At 46.8% G+C, this 22021-nt stretch overlaps 1 protein-coding gene across 4 annotated transcripts in view; it reads right to left on the bottom strand.

Moving 5' to 3' along the window:
• The window catches only part of PSIP1 (PC4 and SRSF1 interacting protein 1), a 369617-nt gene that overhangs the window by 241464 nt on the left and 106132 nt on the right, over positions 1–22021 (bottom strand). For all 4 annotated transcript variants that reach the window (XM_063914078.1, XM_063914077.1, XM_063914076.1 and 1 more), the window contains exon 4: positions 18286–18424. In XM_063914078.1, coding sequence (XP_063770148.1) covers positions 18286–18424 — 139 coding nt within the window. The remainder of the gene's footprint in view (positions 1–18285; positions 18425–22021) is intronic.

The raw sequence follows: 22021 nt of genomic DNA on the forward strand, positions 1-22021 counted from the left end.
GACTACGTCCAGTAACTTGGAATCCTCCAAGTCCCAAGTAGCCGCAGGCACCACAATAGGTTGGTTCACATGAAAAACTGATACCACCTTAGGAAGGAATTGGGAACGAGTCCTCAATTCCGCCTTTCCCATATAAAATAAGATTTTACTCACCGGTAAATCTATTTCTCGTAGTCCGTAGTGGATGCTGGGGACTCCGTAAGGACCATGGGGAATAGACGGGCTCCGCAGGAGACTGGGCACTCTATAAGAAAGATTTGGTACCATCTGGTGTGCACTGGCTCCTCCCTCTATGCCCCTCCTCCAGACCTCAGTTAGGATACTGTGCCCGGAAGAGCTGACACAATAAGGAAGGATTTTTTGAATCCCGGGTAAGACTCATACCAGCCACACCAATCACACCGTATAACTCGTGATACTATACCCAGTTAACAGTATGAAATATAACTGAGCCTCTCAACAGATGGCTCAATAATAACCCTTTAGTTAGGCAATAACTATATACAAGTATTGCAGACACTCCGCACTTGGGACGAGCGCCCAGCATCCACTACGGACTGCGAGAAATAGATTTACCGGTGAGTAAAATCTTATTTTCTCTAACGTCCTAGTGGATGCTGGAGACTCCGTAAGGACCATGGGGATTATACCAAAGCTCCCAAACGGGCGGGAGAGTGCGGATGACTCTGCAGCACCGAATGAGAGAACTCCAGGTCCTCCTCAGCCAGGGTATCAAATTTGTAGAATTTTGCAAACGTGTTTGCCCCTGACCAAGTAGCAGCTCGGCAAAGTTGTAAAGCCGAGACCCCTCGGGCAGCCGCCCAAGATGAGCCCACCTTCCGTGTGGAATGGGCTTTTACAGATTTAGGCTGCGGTAAGCCTACCTACCGCAGAATGCGCCAGCTGAATAGTGCTACAAATCCAGCGCGCAATAGACTGCTTAGAAGCAGGAGCACCTATCTTGTTGGGTGCGTACAGGACAAAAAGCGAGTCAGTCTTTCTGACTCCAGCCATCCTGGAAACATAAAGTTTCAGGGCCCTGACTACATCCAGTAACTTGGAATCCTCCAAGTCCCCAGTAGCCGCAGGCACCACAATAGGTTGGTTCAAGTGAAAGGCAGATACCACCTTAGGGAGAAACTGAGGACGAGTCCTCAATTCTGCCCTATCCATATGAAAAATCAGATAAGGGCTTTTACAAGACAAAGCCGCCAATTCTGACACACGCCTGGCCGAAGCCAAGGCCAATAACATGACCACTTTCCACGTGAGATATTTCAGATCCACAGTTTTAAGTGGTTCAAACCAATGTGATTTTAGGAAATTCAACACCACATTAAGATCCCAAGGTGCCACGGGAGGCACAAAAGGGGGCTGAATATGAAGCACTCCCTTTACAAAAGTCTGAACTTCAGGCAGTGAAGCCAGTTCTTTCTGGAAGAAAATCGACAGGGCCGAAATCTGGACTTTAATGGAACCCAATTTTAGGCCCATAGTCACTCCCGACTGTAGGAAGTGTAGAAAGCGACCCAGCTGAAATTCCTCTGTTGGGGCCTTCTGAGCCTCACACCACGCAACATATCTTCGCCAAATACGGTGATAATGGTTCGCGGTTACTTCTTTCCTGGCTTTTATTAGCGTAGGAATGACTTCCTCCGGAATGCCCTTTTCCTTTAGGATCCGGAATTCAACCGCCATGCCGTCAAACGCAGCCGCGGTAAGTCTTGGAACAGACAGGGCCCCTGCTGCAGCAGATCCTGTCTGAGCGGTAGAGGCCATGGGTCCTCTGATATCATTTCCTGAAGTTCCGGGTACCAAGCCCTTCTTGGCCAATCCGGAACCACGAGTATCGTTCTTACTCCTCGCCTTCTTATTATTCTCAGTACCTTTGGTATGAGAGGCAGAGGAGGGAACACATAAACCGACTGGTACACCCACGGTGTCACTAGAGCGTCCACAGCTATCGCCTGAGGGTCCCTTGACCTGGCGCAATATCTCTTTAGCTTTTTGTTGAGGCGGGACGCCATCATGTCCACCTGTGGCCTTTCCCAACGGTTTACCAACAGTGGGAAGACTTCTGGATGAAGTCCCCACTCTCCCGGGTGTAGGTCGTGTCTGCTGAGAAAGTCTGCTTCCCAGTTGTCCACTCCCGGAATGAACACTGCTGACAGTGCTAGTACGTGATTTTCCGCCCATCGGAGAATCCTTGTGGCTTCTGCCATTGCCATCCTGCTTCTTGTGCCGCCCTGTCGGTTCACATGGGCGACTGCCGTGATGTTGTCTGACTGGATCAGTACCGGCTGGTTTTGAAGCAGGGGTCTTGCCTGACTTAGGGCATTGTAAATGGCCCTTAGTTCCAGAATATTTATATGTAGGGAAGTCTCCTGACTTGACCATAGTCCTTGGAAGTTTCTTCCCTGTGTGACTGCTCCCCAGCCTCGAAGGCTGGCATCCGTGGTCACCAGGACCCAGTCCTGTATGCCGAATCTGCGGCCCTCTAGAAGATGAGCACTCTGCAGCCACCACAGTAGAGACACCCTGGTCCTTGGAGACAGGGTTATCATTTGATGCATCTGAAGATGCGATCCCGACCACTTGTCCAAGAGGTCCCACTGGAAGGTCCTCGCATGGAACCTGCCGAATGGAATTGCTTCGTATGAAGCCACCATTATTCCCAGGACTCGTGTGCAACGATGCACCGATACCCGTTTTGGTTTTAGGAGGTCTCTGACTAGAGATGACAGCTCCTTGGCTTTCTCCTGCGGGAGAAACACTTTTTTCAGTTCTGTGTCCAAAATCATCCCCAGGAACAGTAAGCGAGTGGAAGGAACCAGCTGTGACTTTGGAATGTTCAGAATCCAGCCATGCTGTTGTAGCACCTCCTGAGATAGTGCTACTCCGACCAGTAACTGCTCCCTGGACCTCGCCTTTATAAGGAGATCGTCCAAGTATGGGATAATTAAAACTCCCTTTTTTCGAAGGAGTATCATCATTTCTGCCATTACCTTGGTAAACACCCTCGGTGCCGTGGACAGTCCAAACGGTAGTGTCTGGAATTGGTAATGGCAATCCTGTACCACAAATCTGAGGTACTCCTGGTGAGGAAGGTAAATAGGGACATGCAGGTAAGCATCCTTGATGTCCAGGGATACCATGTAATCCCCCTCGTCCAGGCTTGCAATAACCGCCCTGAGCGATTCCATCTTGAACTTGAATTTTGTTATGTAAGTGTTCAAGGATTTCAAATTTAAAATGGGTCTCACCGAACCGTCTGGTTTGGGTACCACAAACAGTGTGGAATAGTAGCCCCGGCCTTGTTGAAGTAGGGGTATCTTGACTATCACCTGCTGGGAATACAGCTTGTGAATGGCCTCTAGCACAGCCTCCCTGCCCGATGGAGTCGTCGGTAAGGCTGATTTGAGGAAACGGCGAGGGGGCGGCGTCTCGAATTCCAGCTTGTACCCCTGAGATACTACTTGAAGGATCCAGGGATCCACCCGTGAGCGAGCCCACTGATCGCTGAAATTTTTGAGGCGGCCCCCCACCGTACCTGGCTCCGCCTGTGGAGCCCCACCGTCATGCGGCTGATTTGGAAGAAGCGGGGGAGGACTTTTGGTCCTGGGAACCGGCTGTGTGTTGCAGCTTTTTCCCCCTTCCTCTAGACAGAAAGGACCCGCCTTTTCCGCGCCTGTTTTTCTGGGGTCTAAAGGACTGTACTTGGTAATACGGTGCTTTCTTAGGCTGTGAGGGGACATGGGGCAAAAATGCAGACTTCCCAGCCGTTGCTGTGGAAACAAGGTCTGAGAGACCGTCCCCGAATAACTCCTCACCCTTATAAGGCAAAACTTCCATGTGCCTTTTAGAATCTGCATCTCCTGTCCACTGCCGAGTCCATAAGCCTCTCCTAGCAGAGATGGACAAAGCACTTATTCTAGATGCCAGCCGGCAGATCTCCCTCTGTGCATCTCTTATGTATAAGACCGAGTCTTTTATATGCTCTATGGTTAGCAATATAGTGTCTCTGTCTAGGGTGTCAATATTTTCCGACAGGGAATCTGACCAAGCAGCAGCAGCACTGCACATCCAGGCTGAAGCAATAGCTGGTCTCAGTATAACACCAGTGTGTGTGTAAATAGATTTTAGGATAGCCTCCTGCTTTCTATCAGCAGGTTCCTTTAGGGCGGCCGTATCCGGAGACGGTAGTGCCACCTTTTTAGACAAACGTGTGAGCGCTTTATCCACCCTAGGGGGAGTTTCCCAACGTGACCTATTCTCTGACGAGAAAGGGAACGCCATTAGTAATTTTTTTGAAATCACCAATTTTTTATCGGGGAAAGCCCACGCTTCTTCACACACCTCATTCAATTCCTCAGATGGGGGAAAAACTATAGGTAGTTTTTTCTCCCCAAACATAATACCCTTCTTTGGAGGTACCCGGGTTTATATCAGTAAGGTGTAATACCTCTTTCATTGCCTCAATCATGCCACAAATGGCCCTAGTGGACATTAAATTTGACTCATCGTCGTCGACACTTGCATCAGTATCCGTGTCGACATCTGTGTCTGCCATCTGAGGTAGTGGTCGTTTCAGGGCCCCTGACGGCCTTTGAATCGTCTGGGCAGGCACGAGCTGAGAAGCCGGCTGTCCCGCATTTGGCATGTCGTCAAATTTTTTATGTAAGGAGTCGACACTTGCACGTAATTCCTTCCATAAATCCATCCACTCAGGTGTCTGCCCCACAGGGGGTGACATCACATTAATAGGCATCTGCTCCGCCTCCACATAAGTCTCCTCATCAAACATGTCGACACAGCCGTACCGACACACCGCACACACACACACAGGGAATGCTCTTACAAGGAGACAGGACCCCACAAAAGCCCTTTGGGGAGACAGAGAGAAAGTATGCCAGCACACACCAGAGCGCTATAATAATACAGGGACTAACTGAATTATGACCCTTTATAGCTGCTTATTATATTAAACTGCGCCCAAATTTAGTGCCCCCCTCTCTTTTTTACCCTTTCCGTAGTGTAGACTGCAGGGGAGAGTCAGGGAGCTTCCTTCCAGCGGAACTGTGAGGGAATAATGGCGCCAGTGTGCTGAGGGAGAAGACTCCGCCCCTTTTTCGGCGGCCTTTCTCCCGCTTTTTTCTGTAATTCTGGCAGGGGTAATTACCACATATATAGCCTCTGGGACTATATATTGTGGTTATTTTTGCCAGCCAAGCTGATATTATTGCTGCTCAGGGCGCCCCCCCCCCCAGCGCCCTGCACCCTCAGTGACCGGAGTGTGAAGTGTGTATGAGGAGCAATGGCGCACAGCTGCAGTGCTGTGCGCTACCTTGGTGAAGACTGATGTCTTCTGCCGCCGATTTTCCGTACCATCTTCATGCTTCTGGCTCTGTAAGGGGGACGGCGGCGCGGCTCCGGGAACGAACACCAAGGACGAGTCCTGCGGTCGATCCCTCTGGAGCTAATGGTGTCCAGTAGCCTAAGAAGCCCAAGCTAGCTGCAAGCAGGTAGGTTCGCTTCTTCTCCCCTTAGTCCCACGATGCAGTGAGCCTGTTGCCAGCAGGTCTCCCTGTAAAATAAAAAACCTAATTTTAAACTTTCTTTCTAGCAGCTCAGGAGAGCTCCTAGTGTGCAACCAGCTCGGGCCGGGCACAGAAATCTAACTGAGGTCTGGAGGTGGGGCATAGAGGGAGGAGCCAGTGCACACCAGATAGTACCAAATCTTTCTTATAGAGTGCCCAGTCTCCTGCGGAGCCCGTCTATTCCCCATGGTCCTTACGGAGTCCCCAGCATCCACTAGGACGTTAGAGAAAATACAGATAAGGGCTTTTGTCAATTCTGATACACGCCTGGCCGACGCCAAGGCCCACAGAATGACCACTTTCCACATGAGGTATTATAGCTCCACAGATTTAAGTGGCTCAACCCAATGCGACTTCAGGAAATCCAACACCACGTTGAGATCCCACGGTGCCACTGGAGGCACAAACGGGGGCTGACTATGCAGCACTCCCTTAACAAAAGTCTGAACTTCAGGCAGTGAAGCCAGTTCCATTTTGGAAGAAAATCGATAGAGCCGAAATCTGGAACTTAATGGAACCCAATTTTAGGCCCATAGTCACCTCTGACTGTAGGAAGTGCAGAAATCGACCTAGCTGAAATTTATCCTTTGGGGCCTTCCTGGCCTCACAGTACGCAACATATTTCCGCCATATGCGGTGATAATGGTTAGCGTTCACTTCTTTCCTAGCTTTAAATAGCGTAGGGATAACTTCCTCCAGAATTCCCTTTTCCTTCAGGATCCGGCGTTCAACCGCCATGCCGTCCAACGCAGCCGCGGTACGTCTTGGGACAGGCCCCCTGCTGCAGCAGGTCCTGTGTGAGCGGCAGAGGCCATGGGTCCTCTGAGATCATTTTTTGGAGTTCTGGTTACCGAGCTCTTCTTGGCCCACCCGGAACAATGAGTATAGTTCTTACTCCTCTCCTTCTTATTATTCTCATTACTCTGGGTAAGAGAGGCAGAGAAGGGAACACATACACCGACTGGTACACCCACGGTGTTACCAGAGCGTCCACAGCTATCGCCTGAGGGTCCTTGACCTGGCGCAATATCTTTGTAACTTTTAGTTGAGGCGGGACGCCATCATGTCCACCTGTGGCCTTTCCCAACGGTGTACAATCATTTGGAAGACTTCTGGATGAAGTCCCCACTCTCCCGGGTGGAGGTCGTGTCTTCTGATAAAGTCTGCTTCTCAGTTGTCCACTCCGGGAATGAACACTGCTGACAGTGCTAACACATGATTTTCCGTCCATCGGAGAATCCTTGTGGCTTCTGCCATCGCCATCCTGCTTCTTGTGCCGCCCTGTCGTTTACATGAGCGACCGCCGTGATGTTGTCTGACTGGATCAGCACCGGCCGGTGTTGAAGCAGGGGTCTAGCCTGACTTAGGGCATTGTAAATGGCCCTTAGTTCCAGAATATTTATGTGTAGGGAAGTCTCCTGACTTTTCCATAGCCTTGGAAGTTTCTTCCCTGTGTGACTGCCCCCCAGCCTTGAAGGCTGGCATCCGTGGTCACCAGGACCCAGTCCTGTATGCCGAATCTGCGGCCCCCTAGAAGATGAGCACTCTGCAGCCACCACAACAGCGACACCCTGGCCCTTGGAGACAGGGTTATCAGCCGATGCATCTGAAGATGCGACCCGGACCACATGTCCAACAGATCCCACTGGAAAATCCTTGCATGGGACCTGGCGAATGGAATTTCTTCGTAAGAAGCTACCATCTTTCCCAGGGCTCGCGTGCATTGATGCACCGACACCTGTATACATATTAGGAGGTCTCTGTCTAGAGACGACAACTCCTTGGACTTCTCCTCCGGGAGAAACCCTTTTTATCCTGTTCTGTGTCCAGAACCATACTCAGGAACAGTAGACGCGTCGTAGGAACCAGCTGCGACTTTGGAATATTCAGAATCCAGCCGTGCTGTTGTAGCACTTCCCGAGATAGTGCTACTCCGCCGAACAACTGCTCCCTGGACCTCGCCTTTCTAAGGAGATCGTCCAAGTACGGGATAATTATTTCGGCCATTACCTTGGTAAATACCTCGGTGCCGGGGACAGACCAACGGCAACGTCTGGAATTGGTAATGACAATCCTGTACCACAATTTTGAGGTACTCCTGGTGAAGAGGGTAAATAGGGACATGCAGGTAAGCATCCTTGATGTCCAGTGATACCCTGAAATTCTCCAGGCTTGCAACAATCGCCCTGAGCGATTCCATTTCGAACTTGAACCTTCGTATATAAGTGTTCAAGGATTTCAATTTTAGAATGGGTCTCACCGAACCGTCTGGTTTCGGTACCACAACATTTTGGAATAGTAACCCCGGCCTTGTTGAAGGAGGGGTACCTTGATTTCCCCTGCTGGAAGTGCAGCTTGTGAATTGCCGCCAGTACTACCTTTCTCCGAGGGCAGCAGGCAAGGCTGAGGTGAGGTAACGGCGAGGGGGAGTCGCCTCGAACTCCAGCCTGTATTCCTGTGATACTATTTGCAGAACCTAGGGATCCACCTGTGGGCAAACCCACTGGTCCCTGAAGTTCCCGAGACGCGCCCCTACCGCACCTGTCTCAACCTGTGGAGCCCCAACGTCAAGTGGTGGACTCAGAGGAAGCGGGGGAAGATTTTTGATCCTGGGAACTGGCTGCTGGTGCAGCTTTTTCCTTCTTCCCTTGTCTCTGTGCAGAAAGGAAGCGCCTTTGACCCGCTTGCTTTTCTGAAGCCGAAAGGACTGTACCTGAAAATACGGTGCTTTCTTAGGCTGTGAGGAAACCTGAGGTAAAAAAAATTTCTTCCCAGCTGTTGCTGTGGATACGAGGTCCCAGAGACCATCCCCAAACAATTCCTCACCCTTATAAGGCAGAATCTCCATGTGCCTTTTATAGGCAGCATCACCTGTCCACTGCCGGGTTTCTAATACCCTCCTGGCAGAATGGACATTGCATTAATTCTGGATGCCAGCCGGCAAATATCCCTCTGTGCATCCTTTATATATAAGACGACGTCTTTAATATGCTCTATGTTAGCAAACTATTATCCCTGTCTTAGAGTATTAATATTATCTGACAGGGTATCAGACCACGCTGCAGCAGCACTATTTATGCTGAGGCAATTGCAGGTCTCAGTATATAACCTGAGTGTGTATATACAGACTTCAGGATAGCCTCCTGCTTTTTATCAGCAGGCTCCTTCAAGGTGGCCGTATCCTAAAACGGCAGTGCCACCTTTTTTGACAAACGTGTGAGCGCCTTATCCACCCTAAGGGATATCTCCCAACGTGACCTATCCTCTGGCGGGAAAGGGTACGCCATCAGTAACTGTTTAGAAATTACCAGTTTCTTATCGGGGGAACCCACGCTTCTTTACACACTTCATTCATTCATCTGATGGGGGAACAAAACACTGGCTGCTTTTTCTCCCCAAAAATAAAACCCCTTTTATGTGGTACTTGGGTTCATGTCAGAAATGCTTAACACATTTTTCATTGCCGAGATCATGTAACGGATGTTCCTAGTGGATTGTGTATATGTCTCAACCTCGTCGACACTGGAGTCAGACTCCGTGTCGACATCTGTGTCTGCCATCTGAGGTAACGGGCGCTTTTTTGAGCCCCTGATGGCCTTTGAGACGCCTGGGCAGGCGCGGGCTGAGAAGCCGGCTGTCCCACAGCTGTTTTACGTCATCCAGCCTTGTATGGAGTTGACATTGTCGGTTAATACCTTCCACCTATCCATCCACTCTGGTGTCGGCCCCACAGGGGACGACATCCCATTTATCGGCCTCTGCTCCACCTCCACGTAACCTTCCTCATCCCACATGTCGACACAGCCGTACCGACACACAGCACACACACAGGGAATGCTCTGACTGAGGACAGGACCCCACAAAGTCCTTTGGGGAGACAGAGAGAGAGTATGCCAGCACACACCAGAGCGCTATATAATGCAGGGATTAACACTGTAACTGAGTAATTTTTCCCCCAATAGCTGCTTGTATAAACAATATTGCGCCTAAATTTAGTGCCCCCCTCTCTTTTTAACCCTTTGAGCCTGAAAACTACAGGGGAGAGCCTGGGGAGCTGTCTTCCAGCTGCACTGTGAAGAGAAAATGGCGCCAGTGTGCTGAGGGAGATAGCTCCGCCCCTTTTTCACAGACTTTTCTTTCGCTTTTTTATGGATTCTGGCAGGGGTATTTATCACATATATAGCCTCTGGGGCTATATATTGTGATATATTTGCCAGCCAAGGTGTTTTTATTGCTGCTCAGGGCGCCCCCCCCCCCCCCCCCCCCCCCAGCGCCCTGCACCCTCAGTGACCGGAGTGTGAAGTGTGTATGAGGAGCAATGGCGCACAGCTGCAGTGCTGTGCGCTACCTTGGTGAAGACTGATGTCTTCTGCCGCCGATTTTCCAGACTCTTCTTGCTTCTGGCTCTGTAAGGGGGCCGGCGGCACGGCTCTGGGACCGAACATCAATGGCCGGTTCCATGCGGTCGATCCCTCTGGAGCTAATGGTGTCCAGTAGCCTAAGAAGCCCAAGCTACCACCAGTTAGGTAGGTTCGCTTCTTCTCCCCTTAGTCCCTCGCTGCAGTGAGTCTGTTGCCAGCAGATCTCACTGTAAAATATAAAAACCTAAAATATACTTTTTTCTCTAGGAGCTCAGGAGAGCCCCTAGTGTGCATCCAGCTCAGCCGGGCACAGGATTCTAACTGAGGTCTGGAGGAGGGTCATAGTGGGAGGAGCCAGTGCACACCAGGTAGTCCTAAATCTTTCTTAGCTGTGCCCAGTCTCCTGCGGAGCCGCTATTCCCCATGGTCCTTACGGAGTCCCCAGCATCCACTAGGACGTCAGAGAAACTCCTAGGAGCTCTCCTAGCTGTGATTGGCTCCACCAGGCACAATTTCTAAACTGGGTCTGGTAGGAGGGGCATAGAGGGAGGAGCCAGCCCACACTATTAAACTCTTAAAGTGCCCATGGCTCCCAAGGGACCTGTCTATACCCCATGGTACTAATGTGGACCCCAGGATCCCCTAGGACGCAAGAGAAATGGGGTGTGGCTTTGTGCGCGCATGACAGTGGCTCTTATCCTTCACTACAGATCTTTTCTGGCTCTTTGCCTTTGACTGGTTGGCCACCCCTGGTTTACACCATATTTTATTAGGAGTTTACACTCCTTTTAGCCTCATCACGCTTAGGGGTATACTTACGAAAGTGTGGGTTTAAAGAAGTGGAGATGTTGCCTATAGAAACCAGATTCTAGCTATTATCTTCTAGAACAGGGGTGGCCAACTAGTTACAAAGAGCCGACGTCGAGGTGAAGGCGTGCATGCAAAAATGGGGGTGTGGCCTTGTGCCTGCTAGACCATACCCCTGGTATAAAATACATTGAAAAAGTCAGATTCACATAATACACTTCAGCTCCCCCATGTGTCACTCCAGCCAACATCCTCCTGTCACTCCAGCCAGCACCCTGCTGTGTCACTCCAGCCAGCTCCCTATGTCACTCCAGCAAGCTCCCCATGAGTCACTCCTGCCAATACCCTCCTGTGTTACTCCAGCCAGCTCTTCCATGTGTCATTACTGCCAGCACCCTACTGTGTCACTCCGGCCAGCTCCCACATATGTCACTTCTGCTACCCCCCCTCCTATGTCACTCCAGACAGCTCCCCATGAGCTACTCCCTCTGGCACCCTCCTGTGTCACTCCAGTCAGCTCCTTGATGTTTCACTCCTGCCAGGACCCTCCTGTGTCACTCCAGCTAGCTTCCCCTTGTGTCACTCAGCCCATCCTCATGTGTCAATACAGCCCCCACAACTCATGCCATTGGAGCAGCCCCTTATGTGTCCTCTGTTTGCCAGTGGGTGTCCTTTAGTATCTGGCTCTCTCAGTTCTCAGTGCCTGTAGTACTTCTGCGTGTCTGGCTGAAGTGCAGTGGTTTCCAGATCTGTTCTGGTCACGTGATTTCAAGTGTTGGGAGCCACATTTGAATAAAGAAAGAGCCACATGCGGCTCAAGAGCCACTGGTTGGCCACCGCTGTTCTAGAAGGTGCTTCCAACCCAGGATTTGGAACACGGTTCACACTGCACACGGGTGCAGTGTCTTTAAGGCTGGCGCTTTAGAGATGACATCTCCAAGCGCCGGGAAACCCATAGATCGGGACACCTAGGCCACGATGGGGGCAAGCCCAGCACTATGGAAGCTGATGCTGAGCTGCACCCAGCCTTCGTCTGTGCGGTGAATGGACAACGCACTCATGAATGCGGCAACAATTCACCTTCACCACAGCACCGTTGCAGTCTGTATAGCAACACAGACAGCAGCGGAGATTGCGTGTTCCCCGCCCCAACAGTCCACAGGATGCTGCAGTTGGGAGGTATGTAAACGGGTCCCATGACCTGGGTTACCCATATACACTGCCCCGTATTCAACCCTAGTAGGATTGCGAGTAAGTAGACCCAGGTTATTTTTTTTGCAGCCATTTACACTGACAACTGACCTGGGTTGACCTGGAAATAATGCAGGCTTTCAGCTTGGTGTAAAAGGGGTATTAGCCTACCAATCTATCCCCTCCGATAAGGTTACAGAAAAAAAGATTAGCTGTAACTATATATTAATATGTTTATGATTTGCCAAACATGTGAGGACTTTATCTTTTTTTGTTTGATTTATTAATTACTTTGCATGTATAAAATTTTACTGGATAATTTAATGTAAATTCAGCTGTAAGTACAACAATTAACTAATACATCTTGGTTTAAATTCCTATCTCTATTTTATGTTTTCCACTTTGCTTTATAAACAGAAAAACAAAGAAATTAAATAAAAAAAAAAAACCTTATATGGGTTGTGTCGAAGTCGAAAAATATTGCAGTACACACATCACGTACAAACTACACACTGATGGCCTCCGTGCGTGTACTTGTTCTGCCGTGCGTGCGCATATTCGCAATTTGCGTATGGTCGCTCCCGCAGTCCTGCGCATTAGCGCGTGGTATGAGTATTTACGGTAGAGTTTGTGAACGCATGGAAAAGCCATCAAAACACGTTACATATTTAATCCAAATAGTGCACAATGTACACAGTCTCCCTGCACCACACCAGCAAGTTACAACAGTTTAAATGGTATCAGAACAAAGGGATTCACCTTTACAGGATAGGAGGGGACAGAACAAGGTTATAAGGTGGTGTTTGGTATCCAGCTGTAGGGTATATTAAGGGCAATATTCCGGTGATGGTTTGCAGAAGATCGCACATTCCTGCGAATAGTTATGCACAGGAGCAGAATATAAATATAAACTGTATTTACTGTACATTTAGTATGCGGCGGGAACCCAGAGGAGACCACCCACTAGTGCATCTGGAACAGACATCGACCACCTATTCAAACCAACCTATGACCTCTCCTGTACTGTAAATGACCATCCCTGTGTCCAATGGACAAAGAGATTACAGTATCCATTGTGTTAAGTTTTGGAAGATTGTATAAATGAGCCAGCTGCATGCCTGGTCAGAAACAGACTCTAAAGGTTATCTACCCAGATGACTGAGGACCAGACTGGGAAGCGCAGGCGAAAAACCAAACAAGTATGTACCATTGACTGTAGCCATTATTCTATTGTATTGTATTGCTTTGTTATTGTAACCCCCTTTCAGTAATAATATGTTGTGGTGTCGGAACTCGGCGTTTTAAATACAAACTGGTGTCGTGTTTTCCTTTCCCTGCTAAGGTTATAAGTGTATTACTATCACATGTATAGCTGTTAAGGGCTCACGGAGTAACTTTGGGTGTGTACGCACTGAGTGTACTTTATACAGCCAGCGCGGCGTATGTACGCAAAGTACGTACACGGTACGGGGCTCTGTACGCTAATGGTGTAATAAGTACGTAGGTTGAGGATTAAGTACAGCGGCCGCAGCGGTTCCATTTAAAGTGTATGAAATGTCTTTTTAAAGTGTTGCTTTTAGTCCTGTAAGAAAACCAGCATTTACAGTTGAGTATCCCTTATCCAAAATGCTCGGATTTTTCCGTATTTTGGAATAATTGCATACCATAATGAGATATGTTGATGGGACCCAAGTCTAAGCAAAGAATTTATTTATGTTTCATATACACCTTATACACATAGCCTGAAGGTAATTTTAGGCAATATTTTTAATAACTTTGTGCATTAAACAAAGTGTGTACATTCACACAATTTATTTATGTTTCATATACACCTTATACACACAGGCTGAAGGTCATTTAATACAATACTTTTAATAACTTTGTGTATTAAACAAAGTTTGTGTACACTGAGCCATCAGAAAACAAAGGTTTCACTACCTCACTCAGAAAATTCAGTATTTCGGAATATTTGGATATGGGATACTCAACCTGTAATATACTACTTTGGGGACCATTATTAATTCATTTTGGCATTCTCTAGCACATTTGTTTTGGTCATAACATACGAGTGACATCTTAGCTTTGAATTTAGATTCTTGTGTGTGCATTTGTCGCTAAATTTCTATAAAAGCATGTAAGAAAAAAAACACAATAATGCTACTCAAAAATTTTCTCTGTCACTTCACATTTATTATATAAACACATATACCAATAAAATTGGTAATTGCGAGAAAGATAAGACAAAATTTAAAATTACTCTAAATAGAATTTAAATATTATCATCACATTTATTTATAAAATGCTAATAAAACTATAGAAACTCTTAAAAGCTACAGAAACTGAACTTCAGAAACCCTTAATCCATATTAACCATAATGTAATTTTTAATAAAATGTGAAGTCACTTTGCTTTAGGGAAATACGGCTAGCGCCACAGTGTCTAAAGACTGCAGCCAAGGAGATAAACAGAAGCTTCCACCAAAAGGCTTCCAAATATGGATATAAAAATACAAGATAACCTCCAGCAATGACTTTAGTGTGTATGTATATGTGTGTGTGTGTGTATATATATATATATATATATATATATATATGACTTTGGAAAAACACCTTCAATGTGGATAAACAGTATTTGTCTAATGGACAACCTCGTTCACTCCCTTTACGTTAGCTGTGCAGACAAGAAAAATAGAATTGTCCACTACTGTAGTTTAGGTGTGAAAGATATTTATTTTAAATGATACAGTATATAAAATACAAATGTGTCTTGAAAATCAGTTCATAGAACAGACAGTGACTAATTTAACAAAAACCTAAAATAAAATGTATTTAACTAGGCTGTTGGCACTTAAAAGTCAGATAATAAATACAAACATTTAAAATTACAAATCAACTAAAAGAGAAAAAAAAATCAAACCTAAAAGTAATAAAATCAGAAGGAGTCTTACTTACTTGGACTCTAGCAACATGTTTTACGGCTCAACCGCTTCCTCAAGCAGTCCTTTCTTATCCCTTAAGTGGCCCGAGGTGGGCTGGTTCTTCTATTCTGCTTTTCACACTCACTTTCATGGCATTTCCGGTTCTTATTAGTAAGTCTATGCGTTTTGTTAGTCGTAAGATCCAGGTGGACCTTCCTTCATAGCTATTGATGCCTTCTCCTTTATCCTACTAGCAGTATTTCTTCCTCCACCTTAAAGTTCTGAGGTTCTGTCTAAGGCTTGTGAATTTGTGTCCAATCTTCCTTCAGGTCCAGTGTTGTGTGTCATGGACTGTGTTGGATGATGATTTAGACAGGTGGCGGGAAACTCTGCATACCCCCTTGCATGCTGGTTTCTCCACTCTCTCCCATATTGTGTCTCAGATGGGGTTGGTTGATCCTTAGTATTCTAAAAATCCTGGGGTGCATTGGTACTGCAGATTCACTTCACATAATACATTTTACTTGTAATGATAAAGGGTGGACTCCCATTCTTTACTCCCTGCTGTCTTTTACTTATCTTGGGGTATTTTCAGACTACTCTCCTCTGTTGCTGGTCCTTGAATTGAGTTTCCCCAGAGGTGCTTCCGTTTGGAGGTTTAACTATTTTTGACCGACGAAGATGGGAGGTGCCTGTGAACTTCTACTTGCTTTGGAGGGATTCTTTTGCAACTCACGGATGGAGTAGAGGATGCTAACCTGTACTTTAGGATTAACTAAGATCCAGAACAGAGGTGTGGAGTCTAATGTGACAGGGATTTTTACCGGGGACCCCTCAAGGGGATTTGGACATTGCTGCGCCCAACACTGTCTAAGCCCTCTGTATGGGTTTCTAAGTATGGGGACTGGTATACACTGGAGCAAGAACTGGGTATTCGCTGTGAGGTGTGCAGTAACCTATCTGTCAGACTGGGATGGGACAAGATAGGAACAAAAGTACAGGAACAGGTAGAAAGGAACAGAACACAGGAGAATTAGGAATCAAGAACATGATCAGCTGGGAAACACGTTAGGAAGTAAAAGGCTGGAGTATGGTATGTGAGCCTATAATCTGGCTCTGGGTAGTGTCCAGACTTCCATTCTAGGGTGGGAACTTGAAATTGGCGCCGAAGGTGACATCACATTTTGGAGCTACTGCTCATTTAAATTACAGACAGATCGGTGTGGGCGTCCACCTGGGAGCTGCAGCTGCTAGGAAAACAGCTGGCCAGAAAACCTCATTGTAGCAGATGCTGCTGAATGCCCATCTGCGGCAGACCAGTTGTGACACCAGCACCACCAGACCTGGTAAGTAAACGTTGTGCCCGGTACACTATGACAGGTTCTTTACTGATGATTCTGCTGTAGATGTGGGATTATTTTAAGGCTTTTCTCTGGGGAACTTTAAGGTCTTGGATGGCGCAGATTAAGAATTTTCATAGGATGCTGGAATTGGAGTTGCAACAGGGAAGCCAGGACTTGGACCAGAAATATCGGAGTCAAGCCATAGATAGAATTGAATGGTTCACAAAAATTGTACTGACTTTCTGTTAAATAAATCCATGTGGCTTCTCTTTTCAGCCCACAAAAACTACATACAAACAGATAGGACTGGTAAATTTCAGGATTATATGGCTTGAGATGGGTTCACCCTCTCTACTGTGCACAGGATGATTGTGTAGTACAGGTTGAGTATCCCATATCCAAAATCCCAAATTTGTGGGTCCCTTACTGAGATAATGACAAATATTATATACATCATATATATTATTTATAAATATATATATTAAAAGATTATATATATATATATATATATATATTATACATTTGTCACAGCATCATCTGTATCAAGCTATAGCTAGGAGTGTTTTATAATTATTCTGTTGATGTCTATGTTTTTCGGACTCAGTACTTTCAAGGAGGACTTGACCTAGTTGGATTTGATATTGGTCCTTCCTAAGCATGGTAAAGATCCGGCTTATCCGGAATTCTATCGTCCTATTGCCTTGCTGAACAATGATATTAAAATACTGGTTAAAATTTTGGCTATGTTTGCTATATGTGAAGTTCTATTAGGGTTGTTCATTCTGAGCAAACTGGCTTTATGTCTGGTAAATCCGCTATTACTAATGTTTGACGTCTTTACCCCTATATCCAGTTATAGCATGTGGACAAAGAGGACGCTAAAGCATTTGACTCTGTTGAGTGCCCATTTATATGGGCAGTGCTTGCTTGGTTTAGGGTAGGTTAAGCTTTAATTAGCTTAAGCTTCTGTATTCCTCTCCAGCGGCACAAGTCAGTATTAAGGACGGTTTCTCTTTTGCATTAGGCCACGATACCCATCAGGTGTGTCCGTTGTCCCCAGCCTTGTTCATTCTTGATATTGAGACGTTAGTTCAATAACTATTTCTGGACTTCTGGTTTGGAGTTCAGAAGAGAAAATTGCCCCGTATGCAGATGATCTGTTCCTATTTTTGTCCCAAGCTAGTATTTACGGCTTTCTTGGCAAAAGTAAATGTGTTTGGCACTTACTCGGGTATTTAAATACATTGGAACAAATTCGTTGTTTCTCTCATACTTCCTACTTCAACAGTCAGTTTATTACAGTCTCCCCTTGTCTTGTCTGTATTTCAAGACTGGCTCATTGACTTTGAAAGCACTGCATAACCAGAATACCCAAAGCAGCAACTGAATTCTTACTTTGAACTGCAGATAAAGGACTCGTACTATTACCTAACCTAGAACCTCTTATTTGGAATTGAGCTTTTAGCTGTGTGGCTCAGAATCTTTGGAGCTTGCTTCCTCTCAGTTTGAGAGGCCTCCACTCTAGAAACCTTCAAAAATTCAAGACCTATATGTTTACTCAAGCATTTCAATAATGCCAGTTTAGGGTCTTGGAAAAAAGGAAAATATCATCCAAATGCCTAGGAGGGGGGGGGGGGGGGGGGAGGGGGGCATTAATAGCACTTTTAGTCCTATTGGGTGGTAAGTGATAATAAGTAAAATTGTAATTATTATCAAAATGAAGTGATACTTTCAGCCTAAGAACATTAAATAAGAATAAATTATAGCTTTTAACATAGATACTAAAATGTTAGATACATATTTACAATAGCAAAAAATCTTTAAAAGACAAGTCAGAATCCATTTTGCACAATATTAACGGCTAATTCACATGATTGTACTAATTAAAAAAAAAATATTTGGTGAACAGAGTGCTGTTTCGGTGTACTGTACATGCAGAGCACACACTGTATTTTCACATATTTATTATAAATAAGACTTTAAGCTAAAAAAACATAAAACCACACATTAAAAACTTTGAAAACCTAACATGACGATGAAGTTTTATTTTTCACAAATATGCCACTTACCTGTGGATTTGAGAACTTAACTCTAGGATTATTGTCAATTTCCCATAAACCCTCATTGAATCCCTTTCGCTTATTAGGTTTGCCATACTTCTCCTTGTTTTCATCATATGGGAACATGTCCTTTGGTCCCAAGAATGCTCTTAGTGAAAAAAAAAAATATATATATATATAAAAAAATATACATAGAAATGTATATAAATACTTGCCTCAAATAATAAGATTTTACACTTACCGGTAAAACTATTTCTCGTAGTCCGTAGAGGATGCTGGGACTCCGTAAGGACCATGGGGAATAGACGGGCTCCACAGGAGACATGGGCACTTTAAGAAAGACTTTAGACTCTGGGTGTGCACTGGCTCCTCCCTCTATGCCCCTCCTCCAGACCTCAGTTAGAGAAACTGTGCCCAGAGGAGATGGACAGTACGAGGAAAGGATTTTGGTAATCCAAGGGCAAGATTCATACCAGCCACACCAATCACACCGTATAACTTGTGATAAACTACCCAGTTAACAGTATGAACAAACAACAAAGTCTCGGTCCAAACCGATGAACTATAATATAACCCTTATGTAAGCAATAACTATATACAAGTCTTGCAGAAGAAGTCCGCACTTGGGACGGGCGCCCAGCATCCTCTACGGACTACGAGAAATAGATTTACCGGTAAGTGTAAAATCTTATTTTCTCTAACGTCCTAGAGGATGCTGGGACTCCATAAGGACCATGGGGATTATACCAAAGCTCCCAAACGGGCGGGAGAGTGCGTATGACTCTGCAGCACCGATTGAGCAAACAGGAGGTCCTCCTCAGCCAGGGTATCAAACTTGTAGAACTTTGCAAAAGTGTTTGACCCCGACCAAGTAGCAGCTCGGCATAGCTGTAGTGCCGAGACCCCTCGGGCAGCCGCCCAAGACAAGCCCACCTTCCTAGTGGAATGGGCCTTAACCAATTTCGGTAACGGCAATCCCGCCGTCGAATGCGCCTGCTGAATCGTGTCATAGATCCAGCGAGCAATAGTCTGCTTTGAAGCAGGGCCGCCAACCTTGTTGGCTGCATACAGGACAAACAGTGCTTCTGTTTTTCTAATCCTAGCCGTTCTGGCCACGTAAATTTTCAAAGCCCTGACCACATCAAGGGACTCGGAATCCTCCAAGTCACGTGTAGCCACAGGCACGACAATAGGTTGGTTCATATTAAAAAGGATGAGACCACCTTAGGTAGGAAGTGAGGACGGGTCCGCAACTCCGCTCTATCCATATGGAAAACCAGATAGGGGCTTTTATGTGATAAAGCCGCAAATTCCGAAACTCGCCTAGCCGAAGCCAAGGCTAACAACATGACCACCTTCCAAGTGAGATATTTCAACTCCACTGTTTTAAGTGGTTCAAACCAATGCGACTTAAGGAAACTTAACACCACGTTAAGGTCCCAAGGCGCCACCGGAGATACAAAAGGAGGCTGAATATGCAGTACTCCCTTCAATAATATGTACTTCAGGTAAAGAGGCCAATTCCCTTTGAAAGAAAATGGATAAGGCCGAAATCTGAACTTTAATGGAGCCTAATTTTAGGCCCAAATTCACTCCAGTTTGCAGGAAGTGAAGAAAACGGCCTAGATGGAATTCTTCCGTAGGAGCATTCCTGGCCTCACATCAAGAAACATATTTTCGCCATATTCGGTGATAATGTTTTGCTGTCACGTCCTTCCTAGCCTTTATAAGAGTAGGAATTACCTCATCCGGAATGCCCTTTTCCGCTAGGATCCGGCGTTCAACCTCCATGCTGTCAAACGCAGCCGCGGCAAGTCTTGGAACAGACAGGGACCTTTTTGTAACGGGTCCTGCCTTAGAGGAAGAGGCCACGGATCTTCTGTGAGCATTTCTTGCAGATCCGGATACCAGGTCCTTCGTGGCCAATCTGGAACAATGAGAATTGGTCTCACTCCTCTTCTTCTTATTATCCTCAACACCTTGGGTATGAGAGGAAGAGAAGGAAACACATAGACCGAATGGAACACCCACGGTGTCACTAGGGCATCCACCGCTACCGCCTGAGGGTCTCTTGACCTGGCGCAATACCGTTGTAGCTTTTTGTTGAGACGGGATGCCATCATGTCTATTTGGGGTAGTCCCCACCGACTTGCAATGTGCGCGAAGACTTCCTGATGAAGTCCCCACTCTCCCGGATGCAGATCGTGCCTGCTGAGGAAGTCCGCTTCCCAGTTGTCCACTCCCGGAATGAACACTGCTGACAGAGCGCTTACATGATTCTCCGCCCAGCGAAGAATTCTGGTGACTTCCGCCATTGCCACGCTGCTCCTTGTGCCGCCTTGGCGGTTTACATGAGCTACTGCGGTGATGTTGTCTGACTGGATCAGAACTGGTCGATTGCGAAGTAAGATCTCCGCTTGACGTAGGGCGTTGTATATGGCCCTTAGTTCCAGGATGTTGAGGTGAAGACAAGTCTCTTGACTTGACCAAAGTCCTTGGAAATTTCTTCCCTGTGTGACTGCTCCCCAACCTCGGAGGCTCGCGTCCGTAGTCACCAGGATCCAGTCCTGAATGCCGAACCTGCGGCCTTCCAGGAGGTGAGCACTGTGCAGCCACCACAGGAGAGATATCCTGGCTCTGGGAGACAGGGTGATCCTTTGATGCATTTGTAAATGAGACCCGGACCATTTGTCCAGTAGGTCCCATTGAAAGGTCCTCGCATGGAACCTGCCGAAGGGGATGGCCTCGTACGATGCCACCATCTTCCCCAGGACACGGGCGCAGTGAAGCACTGAAACCTTTTTTGGCTTTAATAGGTTCCTGACCAGAGCTATGAGCTCCTGAGCCTTTTCCATCGGAAGAAACACCTTTTTCTGTTCCGTGTACAGAATCAGGCCCAAAAAGGTCAGGCGCGTTGTAGGAACCAGCTGGGACTTCGGAATATTGAGAATCCAGCCGTGCTATTGCAACGTCCTCACTGACAGTGACACGCTGTCCAGTAACTTCTCTCGAGATCTCGCCTTTATGAGGAGATCGTCCAAGTATGGGATAATTGTGACACCCTGCTTGCGCAGGAGCACCATCATTTCCGCCATTACCTTGGTGAAAATTCTTGGGGCCGTGGAAAGCCCAAACGGCAAAGTCTGAAATTGGTAATGACAGTCCTGCACCGCAAATCTCAGGAACGCCTGGTGAGGAAGAAAAACCGGAACAGGAAGGTAAGCATCCTTTATGTCCAGGGAAACCATCCAATCCCCCCCCTCCAGGCTGGCGATGACCGCTCTGAGCGATTCCAACTTGAACTTGAACTTTTTCAAGTACAGGTTCAGGGATTTTAGATTCAAAATGGGTCTGACCGAACCGTCCGGTTTCGGAACCACAAACAGGGTCGAGTAATACCCCTTTCCTTGCTGGAGAAGAGGAACCTTGACTATCACCTGTTGCAGGTACAATTTTTGAATTGCAGTTAACACTAACTCCCTTTCTGAAGGAGAAGCCGGGAGAGCCGATTTGAAAAACCGGCGAGGAGGCATCTCTTCGAATTCCAGCCTGTATCCCTGAGAAACAATCTCTATTGCCCAGGGATCCACCTGTGAGTGAACCAAGACGTGGCTGAAAAAACGAAGACGTGCCCCCACTTGATCTGGCCCCCCCAGGAAAGCCCCAGCGTCATGCGGTGGATTTTGCAGACGTAGGGGGGGACTTCTGCTCCTGGGAACTAGCTGTGTGCAGCTTTTTTCCCTTG

The sequence above is a fragment of the Pseudophryne corroboree genome, chromosome 1, assembly GCF_028390025.1.
Source record: "Pseudophryne corroboree isolate aPseCor3 chromosome 1, aPseCor3.hap2, whole genome shotgun sequence".
NCBI classification, from domain to species: Eukaryota; Metazoa; Chordata; class Amphibia; order Anura; family Myobatrachidae; genus Pseudophryne; species Pseudophryne corroboree.